This window comes from Aquarana catesbeiana, linkage group LG07 (assembly GCF_042186555.1).
Source record: "Aquarana catesbeiana isolate 2022-GZ linkage group LG07, ASM4218655v1, whole genome shotgun sequence".
Taxonomy (NCBI): Eukaryota; Metazoa; Chordata; class Amphibia; order Anura; family Ranidae; genus Aquarana; species Aquarana catesbeiana.
In genome coordinates, this window is record NC_133330.1 from 164,757,567 (window position 1) to 164,783,120 (window position 25,554).

A 25,554-nucleotide genomic window follows, 5' to 3' on the forward strand; every position below is an offset into this window, starting at 1 on the left:
TTTTTGGTTGGTCATGGAACAAGACAAGGCTGCCCCTTATTAACTGGGCTTTTCGCCCTTATGATGGAGCCAATTGCTGTGGCTTTACACGCCTCCTCCTTAAGTTTGTAATTCAGTAAAGAAAGTGTCTCTTTATGCCAGTGATGTGGTGCTATTTTTAGATGACCCTGCTACCTCTTTGCCCCAGGCTCTGTCCATTCTAGATCATGTTACCACCTTCTCAGGTTTACATGTGAACTGGCACAAGTCCACAGTCCTTCCCTTGGGTAAAGATGTCTGCCACTTCTCCACCCTGTCTACACCTCTTCAGTGGGTATTTGGGACTTACCATCCCTAATTCGGTATCGGATTTTATCCGGCTGAATGCAACTCCTATATAATAAATTTTTTTTTAAAAGATGGGTGCTTGGCAAAATCTTTCTTTCTTGATGATAGGAAAAGTGAATCTAATCAAAATAAAGCTTTTACCCCTAATGCTGTACACGCTGAGGAACACTCCTGTGTGGATACCTAAGGTTATTTTCAAATCCCTACAAATCTTGATTTCAAAGTTTCTTTGGCAAGGTGGGGTGCCCCGGCTTCGGCCGGGGGTCCTGCAACAGCCTTGGAAGGAAGGGAGCTTAGGAGGGGAGCTTAGCTTTTCTACAAATATTTTTTGGCAGGGCAACTGGTAATGGTCAATAGGTGGCTCACTGGCCTGTATGACGATGCTGCAGTTGCTCTAGAGGCGGCATTGGTGGGATCGTACGAAGCCTTGGCACAGGTGGTTCATAGAGGGTCAAAATCTCTTTACGTTTTAACTACCTCTATGAGATTGGTTTTGAGAGCTTGGGTGGTAGTCCATGGAGAGGAGTTTGGAGGTCCTTTTCTCCACTCGCTTCATGCTCCCTTGTGGAGGAACCCTAATCTGCCTCATATTGTTTGGATTTGAAGATCCAGTCCTTTGGACACGATATGGGGTTAAAAAGCTTACTGATATTACCTCCAATGGGCAGTTGAAATCTTTTGGTGAACTGAAGTCCTCATACCAGCTACCAAAAAAGCACTTTTTCCGCAATATATAACTAAGGCATGCATTCCAGGCGCAGTTTGGCATTGCTAGAGCCTCCTTCTCTGTGTCAGCCTTGGAAACCCTTCTGTGGGATGATGAGATTTGCAAGCCCTTATCGAACATTTATAAGTTTTTGTTCCCTGAAACTGACAGGCTCATGAGTGTGTGTAAGTCTAAGTGAGTGCTAGTGGTCCCAGATCTGGACACGTAAGATTGGGAGGATGTCTGGGACGCACCTTTTACCAGACTAATCTCAGCCCGTGACCAATTAATTCACTAAAAATTTTTGCACTGTATCTATATGACCCTGGCAAAGATAGATAGGATCTTTGGCTCAGCTACCTCTCCATGCTTGCATTGTTCTGCAGAGGGGGGGGCAAATTTTATGCATATCTTCTGGGAATGTCCTCTCATCCAGCTGTATTGGAAAGATGTTTTGCAGAAGGTGACCGCCATCCTGTTAAATCCCTCTATCAGGCATTGTCTCCTTAGCTCGGTAGATGATCTGGCCCATACTAGAGCTATACAGACTCTACTTACCCTGTTATTTTTCTATGCCAGGAAGCTTACTAAGGAAACCTACTCCCTCATCTGCAAGCAATGGGGGGAAAAGCGAACTTAGGACTTTAATTGGGACGCAAGGGAAAGTTTGCGCCCCCATCCTTAATATCATGAAAAAGAGGGGGGGAGGTTGGGACTTTAAATGAGGTGCGCATGATGCAGCCCAATCACACTCACAGAGGTGCAAACATATGTATGTTTATTAAGGACCAATGATCAACATGGCATAAAAAGCACTGCAAACATTAGATATAAAATAATCCCATATAGACAATAAATCTATGTATATACAACCATAGGACATGGGTAGGTACAATTATGCATCCTAATCCCCCAAGCAAGATAAAAGTCATGTGAAGTAAACAACATCTGATAATTGGTCAATGTGTGTTTGATGCATCAAAGGTAGGCCCGACGCTGCGCTTCATGGACTTCAATCCACTCTTCAGGAGCCGGATGCATCTAAATTCTATAAAAAATGTATGAAAAGCAATATAGTTTCATGGGTCTAACAAAATCAGCAGAAAAGGGGGAAATTGGGCATAATGGGCCATGCCAAAAAGGTTACTCACATGATAGCCAAAACAGAGACCGTGCGACAAAACAAAGCCAGGGGTGAGCCATGGAGCCTGGTCCAGGAGCTGAGAGGGGGACCTCAACGAGGAACACCGGACCGCACACACCAACACCCCGCAGTGGAGGGGACTTCTATAATATAGGAAATATATAAGATGTATCTATGATGATACAAGTAACAAAAAACGAGATGGTATAAGCTGCAGATATCACCAAGGTGATTAAAAAAAGCACCCGGAAGATTACCTTGAAAAATGCATGTGATGTTTGAAGCCACATAGATAGGAGAAGATCAGGGTGTGCATAGGTTGTATCAGCACCATCTCTGAATACCATGAAGCAGGGAGTGAGATGCAGCCCCAGCATGGAACGCCAGCTCCCCCTCAGCATCACGCAGGCACGACACAGTGGAGCAAAACCTCGGCAAACGCCAGAGAAGCTCACCACATGTCAGCCCAGCTGATATACCGGACGTCTGTGTGTGCGACGCCCAACCAAGGAAGTCACATGCACAGTGACGGGGGCGTGGTGCCGATGCTCGGTGGAAAGATCCGCCCAGCCACCCACCCCCAACCCTGTGGAGGGGAGGTAGGAGGGCGGACACCAGCATGCATCGCAACTCCCGGGAAACAGGACATCTGCCCACCCACCGACAATGAGTCACACAGACCCAGTCTGGCCACAGAGAGTAAAAAATATATATAAAGTTGTAAAAGATCAAAGTATGTGAACTGTCAGTGCAGTGAACGTTCCATATAAAGCATGCTGAATTACGGCCGGACCCGGTAGGAATCCGCCATAAGAGAGCGATGGGCTACAATCATGAGCACCTCCATCCCTAATCAATGCAAGCAATGGGGGGAAAATCGAACTTAGGACTTTAATTGGGACACAAGGGAAAGTTTGCGCCCCAATCCTTAATATCATGAAAAAGAGGGGGGGAGGTTGGGACTTTAAATGAGGTGCGCATGATGCAGCCCAATCACACTCACAGAGGTGCAAACATATGTACCGTATTTATCGGCGTATAACACGCGCCGGCGTATAACACGCACCCCAAGTTTAGGAGAGAATTTTAAGGAAAAAAAACTTTTAGGAGGGAAGTTTAAGGAAAAAAAACTTACATTAAAATGCCCATCAATGCAGCCTTATCAGTGTCCATCTGCAGCCTTTTCAGTGTCAGTGCAGCCTTGCCCCAGTGTCCATTGCAGCCTTGTCAGTGCAGCTTTGCCCCAGTGCAGTCTTGTCAGTGCAGCTTTGCCCCAGTGCAGTCTTGTCAGTGCAGCTTTGCCCCAGTGCAGCCTTGTCAGTACAGCCATGTCAGTGCAGCTTTGCCCCAGTGCAGTCTTGTCAGTGCAGCTTTGCCCCAGTGCAGCCTTGTCAGTGCAGCCATGTCAGTGCAGCTTTGCCCCAGTGCAGCCTTGTCAGTGCAGCCTTGTCAGTGCAGCCTTGCCCCAGTGGTCAGTGCAGCCTTGCCCCCAGTGTCCATGCTTGGACAGATCGCCGCCGACATACACATAGCATGTAGTTTTAAATATGGCGCCGCGGGGTTCGGAGGGACTCGGCAGAGCTGAATGAACGCCGCCGAGATACACATAGTCGAGTGTACTCGGCTCTTTCCGGCGCCGCTCACAGTCCTGCCCAGTCCCGCCCTATGATGGACATAACACAGGTCCAATGACGGGACTGGGCGTGACTGTGAGCGGCGCCAGAAAGAGCCGAGAACACTCGACTATGTGTATCTCGGCTCCGCCCAGTCTCTGTGATTTCGGCGGCGCTCGTTCAGCTCTGCCGAGTCCCTCTGAACTCCGCGGCGCCATATTTAAAACTACACGCTATGTGAATGTCCGCGGCGATCGCCACCGATAGATCACAATTAGCAGGGATCGGCGTATAACACGCACCCACGATTTTCCCCTGATTTTAAGGGGAAAAAAGTGCGTGTTATACGCCGATAAATACGGTATGTTTATTAAGGACCAATGATCAACATGGCATAAAAACACATTGCAAACATTAGCCTTAAATTAGTCGCATATAGACAATAAATCTATGTATATACAACCGTAGGACATGGGTAGGTACAATTATGCATTTTAATCCCCCAAGCAAGATCCATGGCTCACTCCTGGCTTTTGTTTTGTCGCACGGCCTCAGTTTTGGCTATCATGTGAGTAACCTTTTTGGCATGACAAATTATAGAGAATGGGTATGACGGCGCTACCTCTAAGTTTTAAACAGGGACAGCCTAAAGTTAAGCGACTCAATGAACGTGGTTTATGGAATATTGCACACATAGAGATAAGTTTTCCCCTTATATTAAGGATGTCACTTCAGCAGATGAATATGTGCAGCTGGATTTATGCTGCAGGTATATGACAAACACTCAGGTGTCGCACAGAAAATGATGTGGTCTTACAGCATCTAGTAGTGAGGCCAGAGGCTGTGTTACCTATAGTGTATTTATTAAACCATATATCATGTGCTAAATTCCTGTGTTGGATCCGTAGCCATATCAAGCATTAGAAAACACCCGGAAGTAGTGTATTGCAAATATAAATACCATACAACACATGCAAGTTAAATCTCCTTAATCAAAGACCATAAGTAAGGCCTGAGGCTTGCATATATATACACAACTGCAAATAGTAACGTAACTAGAAAACTACAAATAATAACACAAAAATGTGTGTGATTTTTGTGTTATTATTTCTAGTTACGTTACTATTTGCAGTTGTGTATATATATGCAAGCCTCAGGCCTTACTTATGGTCTTTGATTATGGAGATTTAACTTGCATGTGTTGTATGGTATTTATATTTGCAATACACTACTTCCGGGTGTTTTCTAATGCTTGATATGGCTACGGATCCAACACAGGAATTTAGCACATGATATATGGTTTAATAAATGCACTATAGGTAACACAGCCTCTGGCCTCACTACTAGATGCTGTAAGACCACATCATTTTCTGTGCGACACCTGAGTGTTTGTCATATACCAGCAGCATAAATCCAGCTGCACATATTCATCTGCTGAAGTGACATCCTTAATATAAGGGGAAAACTTCTCTCTACGTGTGCAATATTCCATAAACCACGTTCATTGAGTCGCTTAACTTTAGGCTGTCCCTGTTTAAAACTTAGAGGTAGCGCCGTCATACCCATTCTCTATAATTTGTTATGCTTTGCAAAGTATCCTTTTAGGAACTTTGTGTGAGGGAGGCAGCAACCTTTGGCTTCTGACCCCACAGACCTGTCCTAAGCGCAGTTTCCTTGTTTGAATAAACCTTTTTGGCATGGCCCATTATGCCCAATTTCCCCCTTTTCTGCTGATTTTGTTAGACCCATGAAACTATATTGTTTTTCATACATTTTTTATAGAATTTAGATGCATCCGGCTCCTGAAGAGTGGATTGAAGTCCATGAAACGCAGCGTCAGGCCTACCTTTGATGCATCAAACACACATTGACCAATTTTCAGATATTGTTTACTTCACATGACTTTTATCTTGCTTGGGGGATTAAAATGCATAATTGTACCTACCCATGTCCTATGGTTGTATATACATAGATTTATTGTCTATATGCGATTATTTTATGTCTAATGTTTGCAATGCGTTTTTATGCCATGTTGATCATTGGTCCTTAATAAACATACATATGTTTGCACCTCTGTGAGTGTGATTGGGCTGCATCATGCGCACCTCATTTAAAGTCCCAACCCCCCCCCCTCTTTTTCATACTCCCTCATCTGTAGCATATTGGAAGGCCTTGGTGAACAGAACCTTACCCCTTTATAAGGCCACATACTTGAACAGAGGGGCACTGCTTAAATTTAATAAGGTTTGGGGAGGTGGGTAGCTTCCCCCCTGACTGTCACAGATTAGTTTCAGTGTAAATCAGTACTGTTTCCTTTTTCTTTGTGGGTTTATGTTTGTAACTTTATGGGCCCTGGTTGGCTATGTTGTTGGGTCTTCTCGCAATTCAAATAGTATAACATACAAGCCCGACTAGGATGTGGGTTACTTATCTCATGGATCAGTATAATGCCTTTTGTGTGTGGAGAGGTTTTTATGCTCCTATTAAGAATGTATTGTCCTGGGTTGCGGCTGCATATGGCATAGGCATCGTCTGGTATATTGCACTGTTGACCTTTTATGTCCTTTTCTCTTTTTTGTTCCATTTATTTTGGGACTGCTTACCTGTGGTTTAGCAAGAACAAGAAAAAATCCCCTATGTGGTGGACTTTTAAGGCACTATATTGTTTCAAAAGATTTTGGTGAGATGTGTTGATAGTTTCAAAAACATTTATTTAGAAAATATATAAACAAATGCAATATTCATGTATAAAAGCGAGGAATGTTTGAACATATCTATGAATTTATACACTGCTATACATATAACAAAATATACAACACAGTTTATAGTTTACAGTTTATACTCTTGCGCGAGAGACTATAAACTGTATTGTATTGTATATTTTGTTATATGTATAGCAGTGTATACATTCATAGATATGTTCAAACATTCCTCGCTTTTATACATGAATATTGCTTTTGTTTATATATTTTCTAAATAAATGTTTTTAAAACTATAAACACATCTCACCAAAATCTTTTGAAACAATATAGTGCCTTAAAAGTCCACCACATAGGGGATTTTTTCTTGTTCTTGTTTAATATTGGATGTGGCACTACCCCCTGCACAATATTATTGGCCTAATAATCTTTACCTGTGGTTTAGCAGACCTTACTGTTCATTTTGCTGTACTGTAAACCTTTATTTAAAATCAATAAAGAGAATTTTCACAAAAAAAAAGAAGGGAGGGACTGACCCACAGTCTGACAGGGCAGTGCCAGGGAAGGGAAGGTGGGAGTGAGTGCACTGAGGAAGGAATGCCCAGTGTGGACACTCCTATATAGAGTACAGATTAAATTTTCCTTTACCATCTATCACAATACCAATCACATTGTATAGTTCAATATATGCAAACATTATAGTTAAGCATGGACATTTTAAATAATTTAATATGCAATGTTGTTATTTTGTCTTTTTTATCTGACTTTTCTATAGAAGTGTCTGCATGGACTTACCATCATGGCAACTTGTCAATGACATGGGAAAAAGCTCGTGAATGGTGTGAAATTCATTTTACTAACATGGTTTTCATTCGAAACAAAATTGAAAATAAACATCTAACTGAAACGATGCCTGGAAAAAATCCCTATTACTGGATTGGAATTAAAAAATATGATCACACTTGGATGTGGGTAGAAAACAATAAAACTGTACCAGAAGATGTAAAAACCTGGGCACCAAATGAGCCATCCAAAAGGACAAATGAATTATGTGTAGAACTGTATATAAACAGACCTAATCATAGTGGAATGTGGAACAACGACCCATGTGATAGACTAAAAATGCCACTATGTTACCAAGGTAATATCTGTTTTATTGCTGTTCTCTAAAGCATACAGTATGCATTATCATGTTTTTTATTGTATTTTTTAAATCACTTTTCTAGTGCTGCAATGTTCTGTTTATATGCAATGGGTGGATGGGAAATTGTTAAACAAATATCTAATATTTGCCTGTTCAAATATGTTGAAGAAGTAGAAAATTTCCATAGGGTAACTATATATAATATACGGTATGTATATATATATATATATATATATATATATACACACAGTCAGGGGCTTTTTTTCTCAGAGAAAAGGTGCAGGAACTCACACTCTCTGTCCAACTCTCTACCCCAACCACACCCAAACCCCACCCCCAGCCACACCTTCCTTAGGGGAGAGAATTACAGCGGCGCAAAAAATTTTTAATGAGTTAAGGCTTAGAACTGCGTATCACATAAGATGAATCCCCAAAATCCTCTCACAGCTCTCCTTTCATCACAAATCCCCCCCCCCAGCTCTCTTCTCATCACAAATCCCCCCCCCCAGCTCTCTTCTCATCACAAATCCTCCCCCCCCAGCTCTCCTCTCATCACAAACTCCCCCCAGCTCTCCTCTCATCACAAATCCCCCCAGCTCTCTTTTCATTACAAATCCCCCCCACAGCTCTCTTCTCATCACAAATCCCCCCAGCTCTCCTCTCATCACAAATCCTCCTCCCCCCAGCTCTCCTCTCATCACAAATCCTCCCCAGCTCCCCTCTCATCACAACCCCCCCGCTCTCCTCTCATCATAAATCCCCCCTCCAGCTCTTCTCTCATTACAAATCCCCCCCAGCTCTCCTCTCACTACAATTTCTCCTCCAGCTCTCCTCCCATCACAAATCCCCCCCCCCTCCAGCTCTCCTCTCATCACAAATCCTCCTCCAGCTCTCCTCTCATCACAAATCCCCCTCCAGCTCTTCTCTCATTACAAATCCTCCTCCAGCTCTCCTCTCATCACAAATCCCCCGACCCACAGCTCTCCTTTAATCACAAATCCCCCTCCAGCTCTTCTCTCATTACAAATCCTCCCCCAGCTCCCCTCTCATCACAAATCCCCCTCCAGCTCTTCTCTCATCATAAATCCGCCCAAGCTCCCCTCTCATCACAAATGCCCCCCAGCTCTCCTCTCATCACAAATCCCCCCCACCTCTCTTCCCGTCACAAATCTGCCCCAACTCCCCTCTCATCACAAACATCCCTCCAGCTCCCCTCTCATCACAAATATCCCTCCAGCTCTTCTCTCATCAAAAATCCCCCCTAGCTCTCCTCTCATCACAAATGCCCCCCAGCTCTCCTCTCATCACAAATCCCCCCCATCCCTCCTCTCATCACAAATCCCCCCAGCGCTCCTCTCATCACAAATCTGCCCCAGCTCCCCTCTCATCACAAAACCCCTTCAGCTCTCCTCTCATCACAAATCCCCCTCTAGCTCTCCTCTCATCACAAATCCCCCTCTAGCTCTCCTCTCATCACAAATCCCCCCCAGCTCTCTTCTCATCACAAATCCCCACCAGCTCTCTTCTCATCACAAATTCCCCCAGCTCTCTTCTCATCACAAATCCCCCTTCCCCAGGTCTCATCTCATCACAAATCCCACCTCCCCAGCTCTCCTTGCATCACAAATCCCCCTCCCCAGCTCTCCTCTCATCACACATCCCCCCCAGCTTTCTTCTCATCACAAATCCTCCTCCCCCGGCTCTCCTCTTATCACAAATCCACCCCAGCTCCCCTCTCATCACAACCCCCCCACTCTCCTCTCATCACAAATCCCCCTCCAGCTCTTTTCTCATTACAAATCCTCCTCCAGCTCTCCTCTCATCACAAATCCCACCCCCAGCTCTCCTCTCATCACAAATCCCCCTCCAGCTCTTCTCTCATTTCAAATCCTCCTCCAGCTCTCCTCTCATCACAAATCCCCCCCAGCTCTCCTCTCATCACAAATTCCCCTCCAGCTCTTCTCTCATTACAAATCCTCCCCCAGCTCTTCTCTCATTACAAATCCTCCCCCAGCTCCCCTCTCATCACAAATCCCCCTCCAGCTCTCCTCTCATCACAAATCCCCCAGCTCTCCTCTCATCATAAATCCACCCACGCTCCCCTCTCATCACAACCCCCCCAGCTCTCCTCTCATCACAAATCCCCCTCCAGCTCTCCTCTCATTACAAATCCTCCTCCAGCTCTTCTCTCATTACAAATCCTCCTCCAGCTCTTCTCTCATTACAAATCCTCCTCCAGCTCTCCTCTCATCACAAATCCCCCCCAGCTCTCCTCTCATCACAAATCCGCCCTAGCTCCCGTCTCATCACAAATAATATTAGAACTGCGTATCACAAAAGGGGAATCCCCAAAATCCTCTCACAGCTCTCCTCTCATCACAAATCTCCCCCAGCTCTCTTCTCATCACAAATCCCCCCAGCTCTCTTCTCATCACAAATCCCCCTCCTCCCAGCTCTCCTCTCATCACAAATCCCCCCCAGCTCTCTTCTCATCACAAATCCCCCAGCTCTCCTCTCATCACAAATCCCCCCTCCCCAGCTCCCCTCTCATCACAACCCCCCCCCCCTGCTCTCCTCTCATCACACATCCCCCTCCAGCTCTTCTCTCATTACAAATCCTCCTCCAGCTCTCCTCTCATCACAAATCCCCCCAGCTCTCCTCTCATCACAAATCCCCCTTCAGCTCTTCTGTCATTACAAATCCTCCTCCAGATCTCCTCTCATCACAAATCCCCCCCCAGCTCTCCTCTCATCACAAATCCCCTCCAGCTCTTCTCTCATTACAAATCCTCCCCCAGCTCCCCTCTCATCACAAATCCCCCTCCAGCTCTTCTCTCATTACAAATCCTCCCCCAGCTCCCCTCTCATCACAAATCCCCCTCCAGCCCTTCTCTCATCACAAATCCGCCCAAGCTCCCCTCTCATCACAAATCCCCCCAGCTCTCCTCTCATCACAGATCCCCCCAGCACTCCTCTCATCATAAATCCCCCTCCAGCTCTTCTCTCATTACAAATCCTCCTCCAGCTCTCCTCTCATCACAAATCCCCCCCAGCTCTCTTCTCATCACAAATCCCCCCATCCCTCCTCTCATCACAAATCCCCCCCCCCCCCCGCGCTCCTCCCATCACAAGTCTGGCCCAGCTCTCTTCTCATCACAAATCCCCCTCCAGCTCTTCTCTCATCACAAAACCCCCTCCAGCTCTCCACTCATCACAAATTCCCCTCCAAATCTTCTCTCATCAAAAATCCCCCCACCCAGCTTTCTTCTCATCACAAATCCCCCCAGCTCTCTTCTCATCACAAATCTCCACCAGCTCTCTTCTCATCACAAATCCTCCCAGCTCTCTTCTCATCACAAATTCCCCTCTCCCAGGTCTCATCTCATCACAAATCCCTCCTCCCCAGCTCTCCCCTCATCACAAATCCCCCTCCCCAGCTCTCCTCTCATAACAAATCCCCCTCCCCAGCTCTCCTCTCATCACAAATCCCCCCCAGCTCTTTTCTCATCACAAATTCCCCACAGCTCTCTCTTCATCACATATCCCCCCAGCTCTCCTCTCAGCAAAAATCCCCGTCCCCGGCTCTCCTCTCATCACAAATCCCCCAGCTCCCCTCTCATCACAAACCCCCCAGCTCTCCTCTCATCACAAACCCCCCAGCTCTCCTCTCATCACAAATCCCCCTCTAGCTCTTCTCTCTTTACAAATCCTCCTCCAGCTCTCCTCTCATCACAAATCACCCCCAGCTCTCCTCTCATCACAAATCCCCCTTCAGGTCTTCTCTCATTACAAATCCTTCCCCAGCACTCCTCTCATCACAAATCCCCCAGCTCTCCTCTCATCATAAATCCACCCAAGCTCCCCTCTCATCACAAATCCCCCCCAGCTCTCCTCTCATCACAAATCCCCCTCCAGCTCTCCTCTCATCACAAATCCCGAAGCTCTCCTCTCATCATAAATCAACCCAAGCTCCCCTCTCATCATAAATCCCCCTCCAGCTCTCCTCTCATCACAAATCCCCCCCCCCCAGCTCTCCTCTTGTCACAAATCCGCCCCAGCTCCCCTCTCATCACAAACATCCCCCCAGCTCCCCTCTCATCACAAATATCCCTCCAGCTCTCCCCTCATTAAAAATCCCCCTCCAGCTCTCCTCTCATCACAAATCCCCCCCAGCGCTCCTCTCATCACAAATCTGCCCCAGCTCTCCTCTCATCACAAATCCCCCTCCAGCTCTTCTCTCATCACAAAACCCCCTTCAGCTCTCCTCTCATCACAAATCCCCCTCCAGCTCTTCTCTCATCAAAAATCCCCCCCAGCTCTCCTCTCATCACAAATTCCCCTCTAGCTCTCCTCTCATCACAAATCCCCACCAGCTCTCTTCTCATCACAAATCTCCACAGCTCTCTTCTCATCACAAATCCCCCTCCCCCAGGTCTCATCTGATCACAAATCCCTCCTCCCCAGCTCTCCTCTCATCACAAATCCCGCTCCCCAGCTCTCCTCTCATCACAAATCCCCCCCAGCTCTCTTCTCATCACAAATCCCCCTCCCCTGACTCTCCTCTCATCACAAATCCGCCCCAGCTCCCCTCTCATCACAAATCCCCCCAGCTCTCTTCTCATCACAAATCCCCCTCCCCTAACTCTCCTCTCATCACAAATCTGCCCCAGCTCCCCTCTCATCACAACCCCCCCCCCCACTCTCCTCTCATCACAAATCCCCCTCCAGCTCTTCTCTCATTACAAAACCCCCTTCAGCTCTCCTTTCATCACAAATCCCACCCCCAGCTCTCCTCTCATCACAAATCCCCCCCAGCTCTCCTCTCATCACAAATTCCCTTCCAGCTCTTCTCTCATTACAAATCCTCCCCAGCTCCCCTCTCATCACAAATCCTCCTCCAGCTCTCCTCTCATCACAAATCCCCCTCCAGCTCTCCTCTCATCACAAATCCCCCAGCTCTTTTCTCATCATAAATCCACCCACGCTCCCCTCTCATCACAACCCCCCCTGCTCTCCTCTCATCACAAATCCCCCTCCAGCTGTTCTATCATTACAAATCCTCCTCCAGCTCTTCTCTCATTACAAATCATCCTCCAGCTCTCCTCTCATCACTAATCCGCCCCAGCTCCCCTCTCATCACAACCCCCCCCCCCACTCTCCTCTCATCACAAATCCCCACCAGCTCTCTACTCATCACAAATCTCCCTAGCTCTCTTCTCATCACAAATCCCCCTCCCCCAGGTCTCATCTCATCAAAAATCCCACCTCCCCAGCTCTCCTCGCATCACAAATCCCCCTCCCCGGCTCTCCTCTCATCACAAATCCGCCCCAGCTCCCCTCTCATCACAACCCCCCACTCTCCTCTCATCACAAATCCCCCTCCAGCTCTACTCTCATTACAAATCCTCCTCCAGCTCTTCTCTCATTACAAATCCTCCTCCAGCTCTCCTACCATCACAATCCCCCCCAGCTCTCCTCTCATCACAAATCCGCCCCAGCTCTCTTCTCATCACAAATCCCCCCCCCCAGCTCTCCACTCATCACAAATCCTCCGCTCTCCTCTCATCACAAATCCCCCCCAGCTCTCCTCTCATCACAAATCCCCCTCCAGCTCTTCTGTCATTACAAATCCCTCCCCCGCTCTCTTCTCATCACAAATCCCCCTCCCCAGCTCTTCTCTCATCACAAACCCCCCCCCAGCTCTCCTCTCATTACAAATCCCCCCAGCTCTCTTTTCATTACAAATCCCCCCCACAGCTCTCTTCTCATCACAAATCCCCCCAGCTCTCCTCTCATCACAAATCCCCCTCCCCCCAGCTCTCCTCTCATCACAAATCCCCCGAACCACAGCTCTCCTTTAATCACAAATCCCCCTCCAGCTCTTCTCTCATTACAAATCCTCCCCCAGCTCCCCTCTCATCACAAATCCCCCTCCAGCTCTTCTCTCATCATAAATCCGCCCAAGCTCCCCTCTCATCACAAATGCCCCCCAGCTCTCCTCTCATCACAAATCCCCCCCATTACACCTCTCATCACAAATCCCCCCCATCCCTCCTCTCATCGCAAATCCCCCCCACCTCTCCTCTCGTCACAAATCTGCCCCAACTCCCCTCTCATCACAAACATCCCTCCAGCTCCCCTCTCATCACAAATATCCCTCCAGCTCTCCCCTCATTAAAAATCCCCCTCCAGCTCTTCTCTCATCAAAAATCCCCCCTAGCTCTCCTCTCATCACAAATGCCCCCCAGCTCTCCTCTCATCACAAATAGCCCCCATCCCTCCTCTCATCACAAATCCCCCCAGCGCTCCTCTCATCACAAATCTGCCCCAGCTCCCCTCTCATCACAAAACCCCTTCAGCTCTCCTCTCATCACAAATCCCCCTCCAGCTCTTCTCTCATCAAAAATCCCCCCTAGCTCTCCTCTCATCACAAATGCCCCCCAGCTCTCCTCTCATCACAAATCCCCCCCATCCCTCCTCTCATCACAAATCCCCCCAGCGCTCCTCTCATCACAAATCTGCCCCAGCTCCCCTCTCATCACAAAACCCCTTCAGCTCTCCTCTCATCACAAATCCCCCTCTAGCTCTCCTCTCATCAAAAATCCCCCCCAGCTCTCTTCTCATCACAAATCCCCACCAGCTCTCTTCTCATCACAAATCCCCCCAGCTCTCTTCTCATCACAAATCCCCCTTCCCCAGGTCTCATCTCATCACAAATCCCACCTCCCCAGCTCTCCTCGCATCACAAATCCCCCTCCCCAGCTCTCCTCTCATCACACATCCCTCCCAGCTTTCTTTTCATCACAAATCCTCCTCCCCCGGCTCTCCTCTTATCACATATCCGCCCCAGCTCCCCTCTCATCACAACCCCCCCACTCTCCTCTCATCACAAATCCCCCTCCAGCTCTTTTCTCATTACAAATCCTCCTCCAGCTCTCCTCTCATCACAAATCCCACCCCCAGCTCTCCTCTCATCACAAATCCCCCTCCAGCTCTTCTCTCATTTCAAATCCTCCTCCAGCTCTCCTCTCATCACAAATCCCCCCCAGCTCTCCTCTCATCACAAATTCCCCTCCAGCTCTTCTCTCATTACAAATCCTCCCCAAGCTCTTCTCTCATTACAAATGCTCCCCCAGCTCCCCTCTCATCACAAATCCCCCTCCAGCTCTCCTCTCATCACAAATCCCCCAGCTCTCCTCTCATCATAAATCCACCCAAGCTCCCCTCTCATCACAACCTCCCCCCAGCTCTCCTCTCATCACATATCCCCCTCCAGCTCTCCTCTCATCACAAATCCCCCTCCAGCTCTTCTCTCATTACAAATCCTCCTCCAGCGCTTCTCTCATTACAAATCCTCCTCCAGCTCTCCTCTCATCACAAATCCCCCCCAGCTCTCCTCTCATCACAAATCCGCCCTAGCTCCCGTCTCATCACAAATAATATTAGAACTGCGTATTACAAAAGGGGAATCCCCAAAATCCTCTCACAGCTCTCCTCTCATCACAAATCTCCCCCAGCTCTCTTCTCATCACAAATCCCCCCCAGCTCTCTTCTCATCACAAATCTCCCCCCTCCCAGCTCTCCTCTCATCACAAATCCCCCCTCCCCAGCTCTCCTCTTATCACAAATCCCCCCAGCTCTCTTCTCATCACAAATCCCCCCAGCTCTCCTCTCATCACAAATCCCCCTCCCCAGGTCTCCTGTCATCACAAATCCCCCCTCCCCGGCTCCCCTCTCATCACAACCCCCCCCCGCTCTCCTCTCATCACACATCCCCCTCCAGCTCTTCTCTCATTACAAATCCTCCTCCAGCTCTCCTCTCATCACAAATCCCCCTCCAGCTCTTCTGTCATTACAAATCCTCCTCCAGATCTCCTCTCATCACAAATCCCCCCCCCCAGCTCTCCTCTCATCACAAATCCCCTCCAGCTCTTCTCTCCTTACAAATCCTCCCCCAGCTCCCCTCTCATCACAAATCCCCCTCCAGCTCTTCTCTCATTACAAATCCTCCCCCAGCTCCCCTCTCATCACAAATCCCCGTCCAGCCCTTCTCTCATCATACATCCGCCCAAGCTCCCCTCTCATCACAAATCCCCCCAGCTCTCCTCTCATCATAAATCCCCCTCCAGCTCTTCTCTCATTACAAATCCTCCTCCAGCTCTCCTCTCATCACAAATCCCCCCATCCCTCCTCTCATCACAAATCCCCCCCCCCCCGCGCTCCTCCCATCACAAATCTGGCCCAGCTCTCTTCTCATCACAAATCCCCCTCCAGCTCTTCTCTCATCACAAAACCCCCTTCAGCTCTCCTCTCACCACAAATTCCCCTCCAAATCTTCTCTCATCAAAAATCCCCCCACCCATCTCTCTTCTCATCACAAATCCTCCCAGCTCTCTTCTCATCACAAATCTCCACCAGCTCTCTTCTCATCACAAATCTCCACCAGCTCTCTTCTCATCACAAATCCCCCCAGCTCTCTTCTCATCACAAATCCCCCTCCCCCAGGTCTCATCTCATCACAAATCCCTCCTCCCCAGCTCTCCCCTCATCACAAATCCCCCTCCCCAGCTCTCCTCTCATCACAAATCCCCCTCCCCAGCTCTCCTCTCATCACAAATCCCCCCAGCTCTTTTCTCATCACAAATTCCCCACAGCTCTCTCTTCATCACATATCCCCCCAGCTCTCCTCTCAGCAAAAATCCCCGTCCCCGGCTCTCCTCTCATCACAAATCCCCCAGCTCCCTTCTCATCACAACCCCCCCCACTCTCCTCTCATCACAAATCCCCCTCCAGCTCTTCTCTCATTACAAATCCTCCTCCAGCTCTCCTCTCATCACAAATCACCCCCAGCTTTCCTCTCATCACAAATCCCCCTTCAGGTCTTCTCTCATTACAAATCCTCCCCCAGCTGTCTTCTCATCACAAATCCCCCTCCAGCTCTCCTCTCATCACAAATCCCCCAGCTCTCCTCTCATCATAAATCCACCCAAGCTCCCCCCTCATCACAAATCCCCCCCAGCTCTCCTCTCATCACAAATCCCCCTCCAGCTCTCCTCTCATCACAAATCCCCCAGCTATCCTCTCATCATAAATCAACCCAAGCTCCCCTCTCATCACAAATCCCCCCCAGCTCTCCTCTCATCACAGATCCCCCCCAGCTCTCCTCTCATCATAAATCCCCCTCCAGCTCTCCTCTCATCACAAATCCCCCCCCCAGCTCTCCTCTTGTCACAAATCCGCCCCAGCTCCCCTCTCATCACAAACATCCCCCCAGCTCCCCTTTCATCACAAATATCCCTCCAGCTCTCCCCTCATTAAAAATCCCCCACGAGCTCTCCTCTCATCACAAATCCCCCCCCAGCGCTCCTCTCATCACAAATCTGCCCCAGCTCTCCTCTCATCACAAATCCCCCTCCAGCTCTCCTCTCATCACAAAACCCCCTTCAGCTCTCCTCTCATCACAAATCCCCCTCCAGCTCTTCTCTCATCAAAAATCCCCCCCAGCTCTCCTCTCATCACAAATTCCCCTCTAGCTCACCTCTCATCACAAATCCCCACCAGCTCTCTTCTCATCACAAATCTCCACAGCTCTCTTCTCATCACAAATCCCCCTCCCCCAGGTCTCATCTGATCACAAATCCCTCCTCCCCAGCTCTCCTCTCATCACAAATCCCGCTCCCCAGCTCTCCTCTCATCACAAATCCCCCCCAGCTCTCTTCTCATCACAAATCCCCCTCCCCTGACTCTCCTCTCATCACAAATCCGCCCCAGCTCCCCTCTCATCACAAATCCCCCCAGCTCTCTTCTCATCACAAATCCCCCTCCCCTGACTCTCCTCTCATCACAAATCCACTCCAGCTCCCCTCTCATCACAACCCCCCCCACTCTCCTCTCATCACAAATCCCCCTCCAGCTCTTCTCTCATTACAAATCCTCCTCCAGCTCTCCTTTCATCACAAATCCCACCCCCAGCTCTCCTCTCATCACAAATCCCCCTCCAGCTCTTCACTCATTACAAATCCTCCTCCAGCTCTCCTCTCATCACAAATCCCCCCCAGCTCTCCTCTCATCACAAATTCCCTTCCAGCTCTTCTCTCATTACAAATCCTCCCCCAGCTCCCCTCTCATCACAAATCCTCCTCCAGCTCTCCTCTCATCACAAATCCCCCTCCAGCTCTCCTCTCATCACAAATCCCCCAGCTCTCTTCTCATCATAAATCCACCCACGCTCCCCTCTCATCACAACCCCCCAGCTCTCCTCTCATCACAAATCCCCCTCCAGCTGTTCTCTCATTACAAATCCTCCTCCAGCTCTTCTCTCATTACAAATCCTCCTCCAGCTCTCCTACCATCACAAATCCCCCCCAGCTCTCTTCGCATCACAAATCCCCCTCCCCTGACTCTCCTCTCATCACAAATCCGCCCCAGCTCCCTTCTCATCACAATCCCCCCCCACTCTCCTCTCATCACAAATCCCCACCAGCTCTCTTCTCATCACAAATCCCCCTAGCTCTCTTCTCATCACAAATCCCCCTCCCCCAGGTCTCATCTCATCACAAATCCCACCTCCCCAGCTCTCCTCGCATCACAAATCCCCCTCCCCGGCTCTCCTCTCATCACAAATCCCACCCTCAGCTCTCCTCTCATCACAAATCCCCCCCAGCTCTCCTCTCATCACAAATCCGCCCTAGCTCCCGTCTCATCACAAATAATATTAGAACTGCGTATTACAAAAGGGGAATCCCCAAAATCCTCTCACAGCTCTCCTCTCATCACAAATCTCCCCCAGCTCTCTTCTCATCACAAATCCCCCCCAGCTCTCTTCTCATCACAAATCTCCCCCCTCCCAGCTCTCCTCTCATCACAAATCCCCCCTCCCCAGCTCTCCTCTTATCACAAATCCCCCCAGCTCTCTTCTCATCACAAATCCCCCCAGCTCTCCTCTCATCACAAATCCCCCTCCCCCAGGTCTCCTGTCATCACAAATCCCCCCTCCCCGGCTCCCCTCTCATCACAACCCCCCCCGCTCTCCTCTCATCACACATCCCCCTCTAGCTCTTCTCTCATTACAAATCCTCCTCCAGCTCTCCTCTCATCACAAATCCCCCTCCAGCTCTTCTGTCATTACAAATCCTCCTCCAGATCTCCTCTCATCACAAATCCCCCCCCCCAGCTCTCCTCTCATCACAAATCCCCTCCAGCTCTTCTCTCCTTACAAATCCTCCCCCAGCTCCCCTCTCATCACAAATCCCCCTCCAGCTCTTCTCTCATTACAAATCCTCCCCCAGCTCCCCTCTCATCACAAATCCCCGTCCAGCCCTTCTCTCATCATACATCCGCCCAAGCTCCCCTCTCATCACAAATCCCCCCAGCTCTCCTCTCATCATAAATCCCCCCTCCAGCTCTTCTCTCATTACAAATCCTCCTCCAGCTCTCCTCTCATCACAAATCCCCCCCATCCCTCCTCTCATCACAAATCCCCCCCCCGCGCTCCTCCCATCACAAATCTGGCCCAGCTCTCTTCTCATCACAAATCCCCCTCCAGCTTCTCTCTCATCACAAAACCCCCTTCAGCTCTCCTCTCCATCACAAATTCCCCCTCCAAATCTTCTCTCATCAAAAATCCCCCCACCCCAGCTCTCTTCTCATCACAATCCTCCCAGCTCTCTTCTCATCACAAATTTCCACCAGCTCTCTTCTCATCACAAATCCCCCCAGCTCTCTTCTCATCACAAATCCCTCTCCCCCAGGTCTCATCTCATCACAAATCCCTCCTCCCCCAGCTCTCCCCTCATCACAAATCCCCCTCCCCAGCTCTCCTCTCATCACAAATCCCCCCTCCCCAGCTCTCCTCTCATCACAAATCCCCCTCCCCAGCTCTCCTCTCATCACAAATCCCCCCCAGCTCTTTTCTCATCCTCTCATCACAAATCCCCCCCAGCTCTTTTCTCATCACAAATTCCCCACAGCTCTCTCTTCATCACATATCCCCCCAGCTCTCCTCTCAGCAAAAATCCCTGTCCCCGGCTTTCCTCTCATCACAAATCCCCCAGCTCCCTTCTCATCACAACCCCCCCCCCACTCTCCTCTCATTACAAATCCTCCTCCAGCTCTCCTCTCATCACAAATCACCCCCAGCTTTCCTCTCATCACAAATCCCCCTTCAGGTCTTCTCTCATTACAAATCCTCCCCCAGCTGTCTTCTCATCACAAATCCCCCTCCAGCTCTCCTCTCATCACAAATCCCCCAGCTCTCCTCTCATCATAAATCCACCCAAGCTCCCCCCTCATCACAAATCCCCCCCAGCTCTCCTCTCATCACAAATCCCCCTCCAGCTCTCCTCTCATCACAAATCCCCCAGCTATCCTCTCATCATAAATCAACCCAAGCTCCCCTCTCATCACAAATCCCCCCCAGCTCTCCTCTCATCACAGATCCCCCCCAGCTCTCCTCTCATCATAAATCCCCCTCCAGCTCTCCTCTCATCACAAATCCCCCCCAGCTCTCCTCTTGTCACAAATCCGCCCCAGCTCCCCTCTCATCACAAACATCCCCCCAGCTCCCCTTTCATCACAAATATCCCTCCAGCTCTCCCCTCATTAAAAATCCCCCTCGAGCTCTCCTCTCATCACAAATCCCCCCCCAGCGCTCCTCTCATCACAAGTCTGCCCCAGCTCTCCTCTCATCACAAATCCCCCTCCAGCTCTCCTCTCATCACAAAACCCCCTTCAGCTCTCCTCTCATCACAAATCCCCCTCCAGCTCTTCTCTCATCAAAAATCCCCCCCAGCTCTCCTCTCATCACAAATTCCCCTCTAGCTCTCCTCTCATCACAAATCCCCACCAGCTCTCTTCTCATCACAATCTCCACAGCTCTCTTCTCATCACAAATCCCCCTCCCCCAGGTCTCATCTGATCACAAATCCCTCCTCCCCAGCTCTCCTCTCATCACAAATCCCGCTCCCCAGCTCTCCTCTCATCACAAATCCCCCCCAGCTCTCTTCTCATCACAAATCCCCCTCCCCTGACTCTCCTCTCATCACAAATCCGCCCCAGCTCCCCTCTCATCACAAATCCCCCTCCCCTGACTCTCCTCTCATCACAAATCCACCCCAGCTCCCCTCTCATCACAACCCCCCCACTCTCCTCTCATCACAAATCCCCCTCCAGCTCTTCTCTCATTACAAATCCTCCTCCAGCTCTTCTCTCATTACAAATCCTCCTCCAGCTCTCCTACCATCACAATCCCCCCCAGCTCTCCTCTCATCACAAATCCGCCCCAGCTCTCTTCTCATCACAAATCCCCCCCCAGCTCTCCTCTCATCACAAATCCCCCTCTAGCTCTCCTCTCATCACAAATCCTCCTCCAGCTCTCCTCTCATCACAAATCCCCCCCAGCTCTCCTCTCATCACAAATCCCCCTCCAGCTCTTCTGTCATTACAAATCTTCCTCCAGATCTCCTCTCATCACAAATTACCCCCCCCCAGCTCCCCTCTCATCACAAATCCCCCTCCAGCTCTTCTCTCATCATAAATCCGCCCAAGCTACACTCTCATCACAAATCCCCCCAGCTCTCCTCTCATCACAAATCCGCCCCAGCTCCCCTCTCATCACAAATCCCCCCAGCTCTCTTCTCATCACAAATCACCCTCCCCTGACTCTCCTCTCATCACAAATCCGCCCCAGCTCCGCTCTCATCACAACCCCCCCACTCTCCTCTCATCACAAATCCCCCTCTAGCTTTCCTCTCATCACAAATCCTCCTCCAGCTCTCCTCTCATCACAAATCCCCCCCAGCTCTCCTCTCATCACAAATCCCCCTCCAGCTCTTCTGTCATTACAAATCCGCCTCCAGATCTCCTCTCATCACAAATTACCCCCCAGCTCCCCTCTCATCACAAATCCCGCTCCAGCTCTTCTCTCATCATAAATCCGCCCAAGCTACACTCTCATCACAAATCCCCCCCAGCTCTCCCCTCATCACAAATCCGCCCCAGCTCCCTCTCATCACAAATCCCCCCCCCAGCGCTCCTCTCATCACAAGTCTGCCCCAGCTCTCCTCTCATCACAAATCCCCCTCCAGCTCTCCTCTCATCACAAAACCCCCTTCAGCTCTCCTCTCATCACAAATCCCCCTCCAGCTCTTCTCTCATCAAAAATCCCCCCCAGCTCTCCTCTCATCACAAATTCCCCTCTAGCTCTCCTCTCATCACAAATCCCCACCAGCTCTCTTCTCATCACAAATCTCCACAGCTCTCTTCTCATCACAAATCCCCCCTCCCCCAGGTCTCATCTGATCACAAATCCCTCCTCCCCAGCTCTCCTCTCATCACAAATCCCGCTCCCCAGCTCTCCTCTCATCACAAATCCCCAGCTCTCTTCTCATCACAAATCCCCCTCCCCTGACTCTCCTCTCATCACAAATCCGCCCCAGCTCCCCTCTCATCACAAATCCCCCTCCCCTGACTCTCCTCTCATCACAAATCCACCCCAGCTCCCCTCTCATCACAACCCCCCCACTCTCCTCTCATCACAAATCCCCCTCCAGCTCTTCTCTCATTACAAATCCTCCTCCAGCTCTTCTCTCATTACAAATCCTCCTCCAGCTCTCCTACCATCACAATCCCCCCCAGCTCTCCTCTCATCACAAATCCGCCCCAGCTCTCTTCTCATCACAAATCCCCCCCCAGCTCTCCTCTCATCACAAATCCCCCTCTAGCTCTCCTCTCATCACAAATCCTCCTCCAGCTCTCCTCTCATCACAAATCCCCCCCAGCTCTCCTCTCATCACAAATCCCCCTCCAGCTCTTCTGTCATTACAAATCTTCCTCCAGATCTCCTCTCATCACAAATTACCCCCCCCCAGCTCCCCTCTCATCACAAATCCCCCTCCAGCTCTTCTCTCATCATAAATCCGCCCAAGCTACACTCTCATCACAAATCCCCCCCAGCTCTCCTCTCATCACAAATCCGCCCCAGCTCCCCTCTCATCACAAATCCCCCCAGCTCTCTTCTCATCACAAATCACCCTCCCCTGACTCTCCTCTCATCACAAATCCGCCCCAGCTCCGCTCTCATCACAACCCCCCCACTCTCCTCTCATCACAAATCCCCCTCTAGCTTTCCTCTCATCACAAATCCCCCCCAGCTCTCCTCTCATCACAAATCCCCCTCCAGCTCTTCTGTCATTACAAATCCGCCTCCAGATCTCCTCTCATCACAAATTACCCCCCAGCTCCCCTCTCATCACAAATCCCGCTCCAGCTCTTCTCTCATCATAAATCCGCCCAAGCTACACTCTCATCACAAATCCCCCCCAGCTCTCCCCTCATCACAAATCCGCCCCAGCTCCCCTCTCATCACAAATCCCCCCAGCTCTCTTTTGATCACAAATCCCCCTCCCCTGACTCTCCTCTCATCACAAATCCGCCCCAGCTCCCCTCTCATCACAACCCCCCCCACTCTCCTCTCATCACAAATCCCCCTCCAGCTCTTCTCTTATTACAAATCCTCCTCCAGCTCTCCTTTCATCACAAATCCCACCCCCAGCTCTCCTCTCATCACAAATCCCCCTCCAGCTCTTCACTCATTACAAATCCTCCTCCAGCTCTCCTCTCATTACAAATCCCCCCCAGCTCTCCTCTCATCACAAATTCCCTTCCAGCTCTTCTCTCATTACAAATCCTCCCCCAGCTCCCCTCTCATCACAAATCCTCCTCCAGCTCTCCTCTCATCACAAATCCCCCTCCAGCTCTCCTGTCATCACAAATCCCCCAGCTCTCTTCTCATCATAAATCCACCCACGCTCCCCTCTCATCACAACCCCCCCAGCTCTCCTCTCATCACAAACCCCCCTCCAGCTGTTCTCTAATTAAAAATCCTCCTCCAGCTCTTCTCTCATTACAAATCCTCCTCCAGCTCTCCTACCATCACAAATCCCCCCCAGCTCTCTTCGCATCACAAATCCCCCTCCCCTGACTCTCCTCTCATCACAAATCCGCCCCAGCTCCCCTCTCATCACAATCCCCCCCCCCACTCTCCTATTATCACAAATCCCCACCAGCTCTCTTCTCATCACAAATCCCCCTAGCTCTCTTCTCATCACAAATCCCCCTCCCCCAGGTCTCATCTCATCACAAATCCCACCTCCCCAGCTCTCCTCGCATCACAAATCCCCCTCCACGGCTCTCCTCTCATCGCAAATCTGCCCCAGCTCCCCTCTCATCACAACCGCACACTCTCCTCTCATCACAAATCCCTCTCCATCTCTTCTCTCATTACAAATCCTCCTCCAGCTCTCCTCTCATCACAAATCCCACCCCCAGCTCTCCTCTCATCACAAATCCCCCTCCAGCTCTTCTCTCATTACAAATCCTCCTCCAGCTCTTCTCTCATTACAAATCCTCCTCCAGCTCTCCTACCATCACAATCCCCCCAGCTCTCCTCTCATCACAAATCCGCCCCAGCTCTCTTCTCATCACAAATCCCCCCCCAGCTCTCCTCTCATCACAAATCCCCCTGCAGCTCTCCTCTCATCACAAATCCTCCTCCAGCTCTCCTCTCATCACAAATCCCCCCCAGCTCTCCTCTCATCACAAATCCCCCTCCAGCTCTTCTGTCATTACAAATCCTCCTCCAGATCTCCTCTCATCACAAATTACCCCCCCAGCTCCCCTCTCATCACAAATCCCCCTCCAGCTCTTCACTCATCATAAATCCGCCCAAGCTACACTCTCATCACAAATCCCCCCCAGCTCTCCTCTCATCACAGATCCCCCCAGCTCTCCTCTCATCATAAATCCCGCTCCAGCTCTTCTCTCATTACAAATCTTCCTCCAGCTCTCCTCTCATCACAAATCCCCCCCAGCTCTCTTCTCATCACAAATCCCCCCATCCCTTTTCTCATCACAAATCCCCCCAGCTCTCCTCTCATCACAAATCCGCCCCAGCTCCCCTCTCATCACAAATATCCCTCCAGCTCTCCCCTCATTAAAAATCCCCCTCCAGCTCTCCTCTCATCACAAATCCCCCCCCAGCGCTCCTCTCATCACAAATCCGCCCCAGCTCCCCTCTCATCACAACCCCCCCCCACTCTCCTCTCATCACAAATCCCCCTCTAGCTCTCCTCTCATCACAAATCCTCCTCCAGCTCTCCTCTCATCACAAATCCCCCCCAGTTCTCCTCTCATCACAAATCCCCCTCCAGCTCTTCTGTCATTACAAATCCTCCTCCAGATCTCCTCTCATCACAAATTACCCCCCCAGCTCCCCTCTCATCACAAATCCCCCTCCAGCTCTTCTCTCATCATAAATCCGCCCAAGCTACACTCTCATCACAAATCCCCCCCAGCTCCCCTCTCATCACAAATCCCCCCAGCTCTCTTCTCATCACAAATCCCCCTCCCCTGACTCTCCTCTCATCACAAATCCGCCCCAGCTCCCCTCTCATCACAACCCCCCCCCACTCTCCTCTCATCACAAATCCCCCTCCAGCTCTTCTCTCATTACAAATCCTCCTCCAGCTCTCTTTTCATCACAAATCCCACCCCCAGCTCTCCTCTCATCACAAATCCCCCTCCAGCTCTTCACTCATTACAAATCCTCCTCCAGCTCTCCTCTCATCACAAATCCCCCCCAGCTCTCCTCTCATCACAAATTCCCTTCCAGCTCTTCTCTCATTACAAATCCTCCCCCAGCTCCCCTCTTATCACAAATCCTCCTCCAGCTCTCCTCTCATCACAAATCCCCCTCCAGCTCTCCTCTCATCACAAATCCCCCTCCAGCTCTCCTCTCATCACAAATCCTCCTCCAGCTCTCCTCTCATCACAAATCCCCCCCAGCTCTCCTCTCATCACAGATCCCCCTCCAGCTCTTCTGTCATTAAAAATCCTCCTCCAGATCTCCTCTCATCACAAATTAC

General features: G+C 50.0%; 1 protein-coding gene across 5 annotated transcripts in view; it reads left to right on the plus strand.

Moving 5' to 3' along the window:
• The window catches only part of LOC141103337 (P-selectin-like), a 402,914-nt gene that overhangs the window by 189,030 nt on the left and 188,330 nt on the right, over positions 1-25,554 (plus strand). For 4 of the 5 annotated variants that reach the window (XM_073592835.1, XM_073592838.1, XM_073592836.1 and 1 more), the window contains one exon: positions 7,265-7,630. The exons of the other annotated variant lie outside the window; for it this stretch is intronic. In XM_073592835.1, the coding sequence (XP_073448936.1) occupies positions 7,265-7,630 (366 nt within the window). The remainder of the gene's footprint in view (positions 1-7,264; positions 7,631-25,554) is intronic. 5 annotated transcript variants of the gene reach the window in all.